Source organism: Sceloporus occidentalis, unplaced genomic scaffold (assembly GCF_023333645.1).
Source record: "Sceloporus occidentalis isolate IW3139 unplaced genomic scaffold, rSceOcc1.0.p SCAF_28, whole genome shotgun sequence".
NCBI classification, from domain to species: Eukaryota; Metazoa; Chordata; class Lepidosauria; order Squamata; family Phrynosomatidae; genus Sceloporus; species Sceloporus occidentalis.
In genome coordinates, this window is record NW_028317008.1 from 12,301,030 (window position 1) to 12,315,834 (window position 14,805).

Sequence of the window (14,805 nt, forward strand, 5' to 3'; positions counted from 1 at the left end):
CACATAGCATCTTTTAAACTCATGTATTAATTACATATTGTTTAACTAAAGGCCATTCAAAGAATACAAGCCATAAATGTAGGTACTCCGTGTACTAAATAATTCCAGTTTAGAGACAGGAACAAAGCGCTATTACAGCAGTTGTGTCACTTTCCCAAATCACTCATTTTACAATTCTGTTGATGCTTAGAGGGTCAAATAAACTTTCCGAATTGAGATTTGCGATGCACACTTTCTGATATTTGCCAGTGAACACTACGGTTAGATAAAAATCATGGCAAATTGTTTAATACTGAAGACGAGGGATTGAATATTGACTTTATCCCTATCAGCATTAGCTTTGTGCAATTTATGGGAATTACTGTTGAACAAATGTATAAAGAAAATATTCTCATGCTCGTCTAAAAACAATTCTTCCCTAAGTGGTTAATTCATCTCTTGCCTATTTTTAAGATTTATTTAATTGGTTGACCTTTCTAAAAAGGTAGGTGAGGCAAAGTTATGCCACATTCAGCCACAGATCTTAGATGCCCAATCTATATTGATTTTAAGGAACTATACTTTGGTTTGTTAAGAACTGTTCCCCTTTAAACTTCCAACATTATCAGCACACTGGGCTATTAATATATTCACAGATAAGAGTGGAATGCTTATTGTATTCCCTCATTGTCCTGCTCTCAGCACAGTAATTACATATTCACCATGACCTATGACAGTGAATGAAATGTATAACATAAGACTAGAACCGATTAAGGCCATTCTTCAGAAAAACACATTAATTATTTAGGAATTCTGAAACTGTGTGATCCTTTCATTCTGACAAAACTAGGAAGACACCAGAGCTTGTGGATGGGCATCACAGACAAAAATACAGAGCAGAATGTGAATTTTTATTCTTACCGTTTACGTTTAGATTAAAGGCAAACTATGGAAACTTGTTGCTTCAAACTCCTATTCCATTACAAAATTCTGAAACTGAAAGGTCAGTGTACTACATCCACAGCGATCCGACCTGAATGTCCTCCAAACCACACCATCTTCAGCTCATCTGCATCTAATCACAGCTTAGAAGTTAATAAGATCCCAATCACGGTAGTATTTTTTGGAACTCAACTCTTCCAGACACTTTCCAAATATTATGCTTTATAACATCACTTGAATGAATCCTTTACCCTGTCGAAACAAGTAATCTTGAGGTCCTGGATAATTGTTTTGCATCTGCTTTGTACTTTCTTTACATAACGCTGCAAAAATCAGCACATTTTACTTCCTTTTCATACTTCCAATTTTCATGCATCATGGCATTCTGCATTCTGTCATGTCCCTTCCCGGCAAGGATTTTATCATACCTAGTAATCTAATACTTTGAGTTTTTTATCGTGTATAGTTTCCCTTTAGCAATACTTTAATGCCTGACAAGGGGGTTATGAAATATAACTTGCAGGCATTGATCATTGATCAGTGTGTTTATTTTATATAATGGACGTATAATGTATATAAAAGACAGTGGACACATGCATGACGCCAAAAAGTACACCCAAAAAGATGCTCCAGTACTTTATTACCAAAAAAGATACCTTCTTATAATTTGAATCCTACATTAAAGAAACCATGCGTTTGGCACTTTAAATGTGAACATTTTAGGAACATAGTGGAAAAACTAGATAATGCTTTACAGATAACACATACAGCAAACCCACCATAGGACCGGAGGTTTCAAATGTGAATGAAGACTTTGATGATCCAGTTTTACTGTATTCTACAAAGAAAAGTAATTTGAATAATAACATCTCAACAAGTTTATCCAAGATACAAAAAGAAAACATGCATATTTTAGGCAGTTATTTCTAAAAGCATCAATGTGGAACTTGGAATAAATTGTTATTTAACCCCCCCCCCCCCAGATATTTGCTAATTATAGGAGACACTGGCAAATGTTCACAATGTCTTACTGAGTACATCTCAGCAAAGTGCTCCCAGAAATAGCTGAAGTTAGAACAGGAAACTTAATATGAACGAACATATTGTGACAGCATAAATAAAAAATACAGTATTTTATGAATTTCTCCCAGAATTGTACACCAACTCAAATGCGTTATTTGCAAGACACCAACCGTAAAACAGGGCAGCCGTCATGATTTTTGATACAATGAAATTTGGCAACAATTAGCGGAAGTACATTAGTACTCCAAATGATCCTTCATGTTTTTTTACTTCGCTATTTTTAATTATGTACACCTGGGTAACACAGTTAATAAATACATACAAGTAACAGTGCATCATCGCAATACAAATTATGTTGGAACATGTTTCACACGTGTTGATAAGATGTATCTTCTATAGTCGCAAACCGTAATCTACAATGCCAGAGGTCGCTGGTAGGGTTTTTGTAGGGTGCGTTCCTGTCCGATAATATAGGTTCGTTAGCCTCAACTAAATAACATAAATGTCTTAGCATTTGGCCCATCAGCCTATGTCTCTCTATCACTATATTGGGGGAGACCTGTAGGCGGGGGTGTACAGAAATGTAACAGCTTAACACAATACAGGCAAATAAACTCTTTTTAAACACCTTTTCCCAAAGTATCTCTTACAGAAAGCAACATATACTATGATGCAATTGCAAATATTGAATTGTATCATTTCAGACGTCGCCTTACAGAGCATTGCACCTGAAAAGAACAAAAAAAAGACTCCGTTTTGGAAAAGAAACTAAAGCTATCAAGGCGTGTAAAGTGCTTACGTTAAGTTATCGTTTTTTGCTACCAGCTGTACCATTGGACAGCTTATTGAAGCTCCTGCTCATGTGTGGAAAGTTCACAGTAGGGGTTCTATTATTTGGACCATATAAACCCAAATTTCTGGCCGCGGTGGATTTCCTAAGTGGTTTGACACTTGGGAAAGGGCTAAAGACCTGTTCTTTGGGTGATCTTGCCAAAGTTCCACTATCACTTGACATGTTCTGCAAGTCGGGGGGTGGAAGCTGCAAGATATTCTCTGACCTTCCCTCCGCTTCGTCTTTTGCGTTTAGCTCCAGTGCCTCCAACTTGCTTTGCACAACAGTCACATTTGCATTCTCATCCTGATAGACTGGTTCAGCAGAATGGCTGTCAACTTTCAAAACCGTTCTATCCAAACTGGTTTCTCCTCCAACTGTTGTAGTAGGAATCTGCATAGATTCTTCAGCTTCTTTTGACCCATTAACCAGATCCTTGGGGACCTCATTTTGCTCCTCTATGAGTCCAACTGTGTCTCCATAGCCAAGTTGACCTTTGGTCTTTCGATGAACTCTGATGTGGGTTCTCCAGGGTGAGTTCATCTTGCCCTTTGAGTCTTCATTAAGAAGCGGTGAGGATTTTGAAGTTGGTAACTGCACAACTGCATTTTTAGCCGATCGATTCACCTGCTTCAGCTTTTTACCAAGTAACAGATGATTGATAACTGGAGAATTGTTTACTTGAGATGGCAGGATGCTGCTCACAGGCCCTTTATCTGAAACAAAGCAAAGTGCTGGCAAGTTAACATGCTTCCATTTAAATACATTCGAGGCATTGAGGATAGATAGAAGAAAAAAAAAGTTTATTTGCAATAAGATTCAGTAAAAAGTGCACCATTCACCAAACTCCTATGTTTTAAAATCAGTATCAGCAAAATGATTAGACATCCGAGTAAATTAATTTGACAAGATTTTTTCCATTTAGATATATAAAGAACAAGAAGACAAAAAATGAGAAAAAAATCATTTCAACATGATTAAAATTTGAAAATACATGCACGGTAATCCTTGCTACAAGACATCATCTTGATTGCATCAATTCTCATATTAAACTCACAACATTAAGCAGTTCCGACATGTCTAAAGGCTAGATTAATAACAAAGAAATAATTCAGATGTCCCAGTGCAAAAGATGACTTTGCATGTATGATATAAATAAGGACACATAAATAAAAACGTTTAAATACCATTAGTCAGATGATCCCTGGGATCAAGTGGGATCCCAGGGTCTTTTTCTTCTTGAAGCCCTAAATTGAAAAGTAAATGCATTAAAATGGGAACTTAAATGCCACTGACATAAAAATTGTTGCTACACTTTGACATCTAAAGGAGGTATTTAATGTAGTAGTTTGTGAGAAATCAGCTTCTTTCAATATCACCCTGAAGTATTCACATAGACTACAAATGGCAGTGGCATTATAATCAGTCTAAAACAGACACCTGTAAAATACATTAATTTGATTATTCGAAAGCCAAATCTAGATAATATCAGCATGTCGGCTTCTTAAAGGCTAACTTTTATCCTTGCAAATTTCTCATTACATGGACAAGATGATAGACCAATAATGCAATTACCTGCTCTAATATAGACTTGGTTAATTTGTTGCAACTGCCTTTTCTTAATTCTGGAATATTGTTGTTTCAGGGCATGGATATCCGTGGTCATGCGCTCCATCATCATACTGTTAAACACTGCATGATACTCGCTCCGGCAGGAATCTATGGCACCCGGACTCAGCTCAGCAATATTATTTGGTTTCAGTCCCTGTTCCTCTTTTTGATCTGTAAACAGGTAAAGATCATTAAAAACCTTGCAAAAAACTGTTCCCTACACAAAAATAAGGAGCACCACAATACTGTATCTCACAATTGAGAAAAAAAAAAAAAGTTTGTACTTTCTTGATCAGTATTACCTTTTATTTGTTTTTGGTAACTTAACAGCTCTGTGGCCAAGAGTCCACTGAATGGTCCAAGACAGCCTACAGAATTGGCATTAATAGCATCCTCATCCACATCATTTTCTTCATCACTGTCGCGCATTTTCGTTGAACACCTAGAACACAGAAGATAGACAAATTCAGTACAATGTAAGACAATGTGGATTTTTAATAATTCAAAAACAGATTTATTTTTTTTATTGGTGGATATTAAATGCAAAGGGGAATCGATATATGGGGTTTTTACCAAAGTATTGATGAATTCCATAAGTACATAATTACTTTGTTTTACAGCATATCACATCAACATTTCATGCTGAACTCTAATAAGGAAAAATAAAAGCACACATGCATTTCAAACCGTGGGTTTACCACTAATAAGTTTACAGGAAAGAGCTTTACAGGAAAGGTTCTCTAATTACTCTTTCTTTAAAGAATATAATTCCACACCAAGTATTACCACTTGTATTGGCAACAAAAGAGAGCACAAACACTACCTACCCAGAGAATGAAGCGGATTTAACAGGTGCTGGGAATGGGGTAATGTTATAGGTGTACTTCTCCCTCAGTTCAGACAGCTGTGGGAATGGAAACGGAGCCATAGAGTAAACAGTCTGAAAAGAAATGCATGAAAAAATACAGTTAGTCATCTGTGATAAACTGCCACTGCAATCAATGATGGCTTTAATGAGTGTATTCCTTGTTTCTGTTTCAAAATGGTGAAGGAGAGGTCTGGAGTGATGATTTTAAACCTGTACCATACACTGAACACTAAACTAAAAGGGCTTTATGGGTAAGGGCCAAGGATTACCCTGGTGCTAAAAGTAGAACATAAAAGATGCACAACAGGTGTTTGCCAAAACCACGATAATTCTGGGGGAAATCAAACCAAAGTAGAACCTTTTTGGCAATGCAGACCAGAAATATGTTTTTAGATGATGAATATAAGTTTATAAGGAGAAGACCCTACCTACAGTTAAGGGTGGTGGAGGATCTGCAAAGCTGTGGGCTACTTGCTGTCTCTGGTACTTGAGGAGTTGACCTCATGCAACCATGAAAGCAGAGCTTCACAATGGCACTTTACTGAGAAATGCACTACCCAGTTTCAGAAAACTAGGTCTTTGTTGAAGATCATGGGTCCTCCAGGAGATCAATGATCCAAAGCACATGTCCAAAAGCACAAAAGAATGGCTGGAAAATTAGTCATGTTCTCAATCAGATCGGACTCTTCTTAATGGGTTGAAATTTGCCACCAGGAAAAGGAATCCTGCGAATATTCAGAAGCTTGAACACATTATAATTGACGAGTGGGAGAAACTGCCAGCGGACAGATGCAAGAAACTTAGAGATGGCTACAAGAAACATTGCCACGAAACCTAAAGATTAGGGAAGGGTGTCTTTGATGCTGTCCAGGTCATATTTTAGGTATGTGAAATTACTACATATCAGATGAAAAAGCATTGTTTTTGTAGAATACATTTAGGCATTACATAAAAATATTGATAATACAAGGTAGGCACATTTCCATGACTTCTGAACATACAGTTAGTTCTTCAGTTTTCAGCCACCAGATGGGTACGTACAAAGCGCTGACAACCAGGACTGCAGGAGTTGCAGCACGGCTGACCGCACTCAGACTCAAGGCAGACAAGGTAGACCTCCTGCAGCCCCAACTACTACATCACTTGGTGCATGTTCATTAGTTACAGAGACCATACATTTCACTGCACTGTAAAAATGTCAAATATTTAGAAAACAGAGGAAAGTCAAATAACCTTTAAAAATCAAGCAGAAAAACTCACAAAATATGGCAAAAAAATTTATTTAATGACCTGCATCAGTTCATTGCTGTCTATTATGTTATCTTCAAGCATCTCCTGGGTCAACCTCCCCATTGTACTGTAGAAGTCATCGGCGTTCTGACAACATTCAATCTGCCTATAAGACACAGATCACAATTAATATGCATTATGTGCCCCCTCACATAGCAGCCTAATATTTTAGATTTTGATTTGTGTGCTGGTAATTTGTGCTTTGTATTTAAATATGGCTAAACTTCCTGTTATTGCTGCTACCCACCAAATTGGGGATAAACGTAGACTTATTGTGTCCACAAAATGAATATTACATCCACTATGCGGGTCACAAACATGCAATGGTCCATCCTAAGGATGGGTTTATTTATGCTACACAGAGCACGTATTCTCTTTTACACTGACATGAAAACATGTTTAGATTTGCTTAGCTCATATCAGGCCTGACTGTGCTACAATGATTTTTAGAAAATATTTAGAATATACAGATCTTAACTAGATACACATTGTTACTTGTTTACCAATAGGCAATTCATTTCAAACCCTAAATGTATCCTCATCATATAATAATATCCACACTTACTCTCCTAGTTTTTCCCAAATGGCCAATGCGACCCTAAGGATGATCTCTGACCCTTCAAAGAACACGGAATCCCAGATCTTCAGAACCGTGTGATTGGGAAGGCAGGTCGCAAACAAAGTCAAAAACCACTGCATTGTAAAGACGTTTGTGAGAGGGGGCTCATAACCTCCTGCAAAAGCACAAAGAAAGAGGTTTGGATTGATGGAATGTAGAACCACATTACATATCTAGGAAATTCTGCATCGTTTTATAAGTAAAGTTCTTTTTTTTATCTGCCAGTCATTTGGTAATGGGGTCATAGTAGACCAAAACCATGGTCGGATTCATGTCTGTTGTGGTTTAAAGACCTTTTTGCTACTGCGCACCAGACCATGGATTTATATTCCCCGTGGTCTTATTGTTGAATAGTACATGTACCAGATCTATTGTTTTATACTTCGTCGGAGATTAAATTGATTGTGGATATCATGAACCACACTGTTCGACTCCTGTTACCTGCTCACAGCCCCCTGGATTGTTGACACAGGACATAAACTCATACGCAGTAAGCGTCTCATACACCGCTACATCTAAACACATTGAGATTTATGAACAAACACTTTTTGTGGCATTTGTGTTGGCGGCTGATGCTGCAAATGGTATCACTAGCAAATGTTATAACTACCCATTAGGAGTACCAGGCTCCTGGATTGGCGTGTTTACCAAGTATTGTACCAAGTATTGCTACAGTCATTTGAATACGGACATGAGTACATTTTCTAAACTAGATGGGCAAATTATTTTTTCTGCGGTCAAATTCTGCGTTCCTATGTTAAAAAATATATATATAGTTATTTGTTTTTTTATTTACCTTACAGCACATTCCAGTTCAAAACAATGTCATGGATAAGTACTCCAGACCAACTCACCTCCACTCTCCCTGTTAGCGGTTCTCTGGAGTACATCAAGGTGCTGGGATAGTTCAGGCAGTTTCATTCTCAAAAGGTCCCGAAACACAGCCATATCCACAGATAAAGCTCGCAGATTATTAACAAAGTAACTATCTGGAAGCACTTTGTCTATGAGATAGATCATTATCTGTTACGAGAAATAAAACCAGATGAAAAGAGAGAGTGAGCCAGTGAGCCACATTGTGATCAAACACATAATTAGCGTCAAATGGAACAATCAAAAAAACAACTTAGAAAGGGAAAAATTTATGTATTCTAAAAAAAAACAACAAAAAAAAAAACTGTTGGATATTATTTCACCTTTACCAAGCACCGTAAAAAAAAACTAATTTTAGATTCTCCAAGACTACTAAATATTTTGTTGTTAGTAGTAACTTTCTACCACTTGAAGCCTGAATACAAAATCAAAGGGTAGTTTCAGGAAGCTAGGAGAGCAGATATTGAATGTGAATAATTCATGGTGACCTTCAAAATGCAGCAACTAGACAATCTTATTCCCTGAATGGAAGCAACTATACAAGGAAACTGACTGACTCCCCCCATTGGAGATTTCAGCTTTTCTGAGCGTGACAATTCAGCGATTAGGGTAGGGTACAGATTGGCACAAATAGAGAATTTCCCTTAATTTATGATGACCTCTTCAGGGCGGCAGCGCACAATCACAACCCACACGTGTGTATCGCACGCCATGACGCCTCCGATTTTGCACAGTACTATATGTATAGATTGTTTTGAAAGAAAACACATTTTGTCCTTTAAGATAACATGAAATGGATCATAAATATAATGCAGAGGTTGTTAATGTTATAAATGACTATTTTAGCAAGAAACGGCTGATTTTAATGGAATATCCATATAGGTGTACAGAGGCCTTTTATTAGCAACCATCACTCCTGTGTTCCAACGGCACATTTTGTTCACTAATCCAGGTTTAAGTTTAAGGCTAATCGATCATTAGAAAATCCTTTTTGCAATTATGTTACACAGTTACAAATTTCCTTGTGTTCCATGAAAACAGCTAAGGGACCCCAAACATTTGGATGGTACCTTATATATAGCCCAGGCTTCATCGGTTTCACATTATAGTTTAGTCCCCCCCCAAAAAACGGGACTGTCCCACAGAACAAGGGACAGTTGGGAGGTGTGCATTAACGAGTTAGGTGGCGACATGCAAATGAGGTTCATGCCTTTGTAATGCCTTAACTACAGTTACACATGCCTGATACTTCATACATGATGGTAAAGGCAAGAGAGAGTGATTTGCGTCTTCCAGGGCCACAGGCGGCTGTTACGAGTATACCAACTGCCATTCCTACAAAATATAGCTTTCAGGGCTACAGTTTAACCCACCTGCAGGCATTACTATAATTTTTTTTTTTGAAGCAACAAATCCTGGGCATCAGAGTGCCAAAGCATTATTGCATATAGTTGGAATTCTGAACTCACTTTGCCAGCTTCATACTGCACCCAATAAGGATCAGATTCTTTTGATTGATTACTGTCTTCTAAACATGTTTTAGGCATCACTATATCAAGGAGCCACTTATGTCTGAGTAAAATGTAACTTATTATTATCCTTTATTTATATAAACTATATAACAGTTTACGCAGCGCTTAATACAATACATATACTCAAGGGGTATGACAAGACAAGAATTGACAGACTAAGACAAACCGATACATTTGGTGGAGATGCTCCCCTTTAATAAACACAAATACTGTCAAAACGCAAAAAAAGTTTCAAGAACACCAAGTTTATTAGATTTTCCAACAGTTCATTGTATCAATCCCCAAAATCACTATGTAATGGGTGAATGATGTCACTGCACGAGGGAAAGCGAGGTGTACCAGTGCTGGAGTTTTACTACTATAATACATTATTCTTATCCCGCACTCATTTGACCTGCTCATTTTTATTAATGGATGTTCTCCATGGGTACATTAAGCTTATGCCTTAAAAAGAAAAAGGCTGCAGGCTTGATCAAGAAAAAAAAACAAACTATTGTGACATCAGCACTGCAATGACATCAGAATGGTGATGTCACAAAGCACCCTGGTAAACAAAGCTTCTGACCTGCTTTTCGCTTACATCTTGTTTGGCATCTCAATTGTTTGGATGTTGGACTGGAGCTGAAATATTAGAAAGCAAGACAGCAGTGGTGATAGCACCTATTTGACTATATATATATATATATATATATATATATATATATATATATTTATATATGATATATATTTTTTTGCTTTTCTTGATACAAGCAGATCTGAAAGCGCTTTAAACATGAATTGTAGTTTCCTGTTTGCATTGAAAGTTCTGTTTGGAAATATTCCCTTTTCCAAATGTGTCTATTGGAGTCAGAAGTTTTGCAGGACAGTGGTATCACTGAGCAAAAAATGGAGGGTTATGAAGGAAAAAAGTAAAATATTTCCCAAAAAGAAACAAATTGGGAAAATTGATAGCAACAAGAAGCTGATTTCCAAAAAGACACCAAATGGAAAACGCACGTGCCGCACAAAAGGATTTGTAACAACGGAAGATCAGCGCAACTCTGCAGAAAAGAGGACGTCACACACAACAAACACAATCCTTCCTGTGTCGACTATACGTGAAGTTAGCAACGAAGCTATTGGGAACAATGTGGCTGTATTGGAAAACAACTCTTCAGCACCCACGGGTAAAAGAGCCTCGCCACGCTTACATCAGCAAAAACGTATCTACAAACGTAGAAAAAGTGTGAGGATACTGAAGGGGGCTAAGAAAGTATTGAAAGACAAATTGCACCGCATTGTAGAGGATTTTCCTCAAGAAATTATTCAGCATGGAAAACCAGTGAAGCCACCAACCAAACCAACTAACTCCAGCAATGAAGGAGAACAAAACACAGATCTTTCCTTCATTGATCAGGATCAGTCTGTGGAATGGCTAGCTCTGTTAAATCTGGACTACGAGCAATTGCATATTCTGCAGAACCAGGAATGGTTGGATGACAGACTCATTGATGCTGCTCACAATTTATTCAAGACGCAGTTTCAGTCTGATGGTTTACAGTCTTGTCTCCTGGCACACATTGGATTTCAACCAGTGAGTAGGCAGGCTGTTCAAATCCATTATGACGCAGACCGAGCACACTGGTTTACCTCATGTTTCAGGAGGGGTCGAGTGGAAATCGCAGACAGTATTATGCCGGACGAACTCTCCCTCTCAGCCCAGAAGCAGATTGAGGAATGCTACCAAAATGTCATCGATGACCCACTGAAAAGTGTGGTACTGCTAGACGTAGATCAGCAACCAAACGGCCAGGACTGTGGGCTATATGCCATTGCAAATGCATTTGAGTTTTTGAGCAATGGAGACCCCACATGCAGGTACAACAATAAGAAGATGCGACAACATCTTCTTTCCTGTTTTCAGAAGGGTTACATCACAGCATTCCCAAGACGTGCTTAAAAAACCAATAGGGAACATCCAAATATTGGTAGTGGGCTGAAGAAACTTGAGCAGATCAGCATTGGTTCTAGAAACCCTCCATATGACAGGACTTTGCCACCTACAAAGGTAACTTTATATTTTAAAAATGTCACAAAAGTTCTAGAAACATACAAGTGCATCCGTACGTATGTGCATCATTTAAACAAATGTATATGTAAAAAAAAAAAAGTTTACATTCCTTTATTATTTCTTACATTTTATTTTTAATGACTCTGTGAATGTAGTGTGATCATGTGACATTAAATGTTCTTTGTGTCTCTCCCTTCGTTTAGAATACATTGTCCTGTTATCATTGGCAGTAATGGCATATCCAAGACGGCTGAAAAGATCACCGACGGCTTCAATGAAAGAACTTTGTCGCAGATAAACCATCTTATTAAAAACACATTTTTGCCATTTATATACAATTTTTATTGTTTATTTTTTAAATATATATTAACATCACAAAATGAAAAAAGAAAATCTAAAAATAGAATCTCATGCAAAGTTGTAACTCAGTACTAATGTAAGAGAGATTGTTTGTAGATGCTCAGTTAATCTGTAAAGCAGGGCTGCAACTAACTATTATTTTCATAAATCGATTAGTTGGTCGATAATTTTTTCGATTAATCGGATAGAAAAATGTAAAATTTTCATTTATTTAAAATAATTTAATAAAGTAACGTAGGATGTTAAAAACAAACGGCAGAATAAAAAAAAACATTTGAGCCCAGGCTTGCCACACTGCCCCCCAGATTTGCCACACTGCCCCCCCACATATGCCTTATATACCCCAGTATGCCTTATACCCCCCAGATATGTCACTCGGTCCTCCCCAGGTATGCCGTATAACCCCCTGATATGCCATAGTGCGGTCAGAATTGCAGACTCGTTCACAGACACAATACTTTAACCCCCTGACTGCTAACGACGGCATAGTGCCGTCGCTAGCAGTCCCAGTCAGGTGCTAACGACGGCACCATGCCGTCGCTAGCACTACCCTACCTTGATGGAGGTCTGTGGACCCCCATCACCACCTACCCAGGCGATCTGCCCCTCATATTGAAAGGCATCACTGGGACCACCCGATCCGGCCGGTAATGACGCGATGACGTCACCGCGCAACTTTATTAATAACTGACAATTGTCAGTTAAAATGGTATGGGGGCATGCTGCTTAGATGCCTGTATCTCAGGCATCTAAGCAGCTACAGACCCCCAACATATAATGGTAATCGCCACACCTTTCCAACGGTATAATGCTTGTGAAAAAAGAATAAAAAATATTAAAGTTAAAAAAATTAAAATTTACAAAAAAAGTAAAAAAGTAAAAAAAAAAACCCCCCTAATTAAATTATCTAAACAAACTAGTTAAAACTTTAAAAAAAAAATACAAAATGTTTAAGTATTCTAGCTAAATGATCACTGTGGTAGCCAATGTTACCACAGTGATCATATAGCTATGAAAAAGTCTCATTCCCTTTTTAAAAATGGCCGATACTAAATTTTAACCCCCATGATCCCTTTGATCATGGGGTTAAATGTAGCCAATGGTAGAGGAAGGCAACTTTTGAAATCCCGATGAACTGCAAATATTATTAAAATCAGCCATTTAGCCCGTGCGGTACGTGAGTAACCATCTCATCCCTGGAGCGCCTTGCATTTTTACTGCAAAACGTATTTTTGCTGCAAAAGTGATTTTTTTTCTCCCTTTACCATCATTTCTTTGGGATTGTAAGGGGAAAGAATGGTGTGTGCTACTGTGAGTAAATGTATGGAAATAATGGCGTGTGCTTCTGTGAGTGAATGGAGATATGAAAGGCGTGTGAATGGTCAGTAATTAGGGTTGAAGCCTTGACGTGGCATTACTGCTCACGTAAGAAGTTAAATTATGGCACAAAAAGTACACATTTGCAAAAACTACACCCCTTGGCGCATCAAATGAGGGGCTGTATGTGTTTCTAGTACAAACCTGGAGTGCGCAAGACACAAATGAACATGTTGCTATGGTTAGAAAAAACATTTTCTAGTCAAAGCGACATATTCCATCATTATTTGTGCACTCAACTTTTGTCCTAGAAATACATGTAACCCCTCATTTGAAGCTCCAAGGGGTGTAGTTTCTTGAAATGTGTACTTTATGTACCCTAATTTAACTTCCCAGATGTCTAGACCACTAACTTCAGATATGGCAGATTGGAGAATCTTGTTAAAAAATTGTCTTAAAACATTTAGGGGTGATGCCTGCAATTAGACAGCTCTAGACAGCTGGGAGGTTAAATTATGGTACATAAAGTATATATTTTCAGAAACTACACCCCTTGGCGCATCAAATGAGGGGCTGCATGTATTCGTAGCACAAGACAAATTAACTTGGCGCTTTTAATTTAATTTATTTGTTGTGCACGTCAGATTTGTGATACAAATACAACTAAGACCTCATTTGCTGCGGCTGGGGGTGTAGTTTGTAAAAATATATAGTTTTGTTGGCATATTTTAACATCCCGGGCAGCTAGAGCTGTTTAATTGACGGCAGCTATGCATTAAATTTAAAGATGTCTTTTGTGATAGTCTAATAAATTTTACTTTTAGCTATAAAATATTAGAAAAACACAGTCTACTGTTCTCAATTTCTGTTTATTTTAGACCGGTTACCTACTACAAATATTTAGCAACACAGCTTTTGATATTAGAGTTTAGAAAAATAACATTACAAGCTAGTTTTTATGGAGTCGGAAGTGAAAAATTACACTTTTATCCCATTTTTGGCTTTATTTTGCAAACTTAATGAGACAAAAATAAATGGTATATTTGGAATCTGCTGGGTTTGCTGAAAAAAACAAATATATGGTTTGTATAGTTTATTCCCAAGAAATGTACTTCTAAACGCGTTTAAACGTGAGATGCACCAAAATGCCGAAAAACCAGCTTAGCACCAGGGTGGGAAATGGCTTAGCAGCCAAGGTGTTTTAATAAATAAATCAGGGGCGTACCTAGAGTATTTGGCACCTGGGGCGGATCCTGTATGTGGCACCCCCCCACACACACTTTAAAACTGCATAGCTTCTACCATTATATACCGGCGCAGACACTGAAGGTGGTACAGCATAACACTTACTGTTATCATTATACACTGAGGCAGACATTGACGGTGGTACAGCATAACACTTATCACTATATACTGAGGCAGAAATTGACGGTGGTACAGCATAACACCTACCACTATATACTGAGGCAGACAATGACGGTGGTACAACATAACACCTATCACTATATA

General features: G+C 37.8%; 1 protein-coding gene across 4 annotated transcripts in view; it reads right to left on the reverse strand.

Annotated features, from left to right (window-relative positions):
• Positions 1–2,749: 2,749 nt before the first annotated feature.
• TBC1D30 (TBC1 domain family member 30) overlaps positions 2,750–14,805 on the reverse strand; it is a 37,251-nt gene continuing 25,195 nt past the window's right edge. For 2 of the 4 annotated variants that reach the window (XM_089486164.1, XM_089486167.1), the window contains 7 exons: positions 8,019–8,187; positions 7,111–7,279; positions 6,546–6,651; positions 5,215–5,327; positions 4,690–4,829; positions 4,352–4,558; positions 2,750–3,492 (listed from right to left, as the gene is read on the reverse strand). In XM_089486164.1, the coding sequence (XP_089342290.1) occupies positions 2,750–3,492; positions 4,352–4,558; positions 4,690–4,829; positions 5,215–5,327; positions 6,546–6,651; positions 7,111–7,279; positions 8,019–8,187 (1,647 nt within the window). Of the gene's footprint in view, positions 3,493–3,963; positions 4,024–4,351; positions 4,559–4,689; positions 4,830–5,214; positions 5,328–6,545; positions 6,652–7,110; positions 7,280–8,018; positions 8,188–14,805 lie in introns of all 4 variants that reach the window. The other 2 variants (XM_089486166.1, XM_089486168.1) reach the window with 2 other exon arrangements.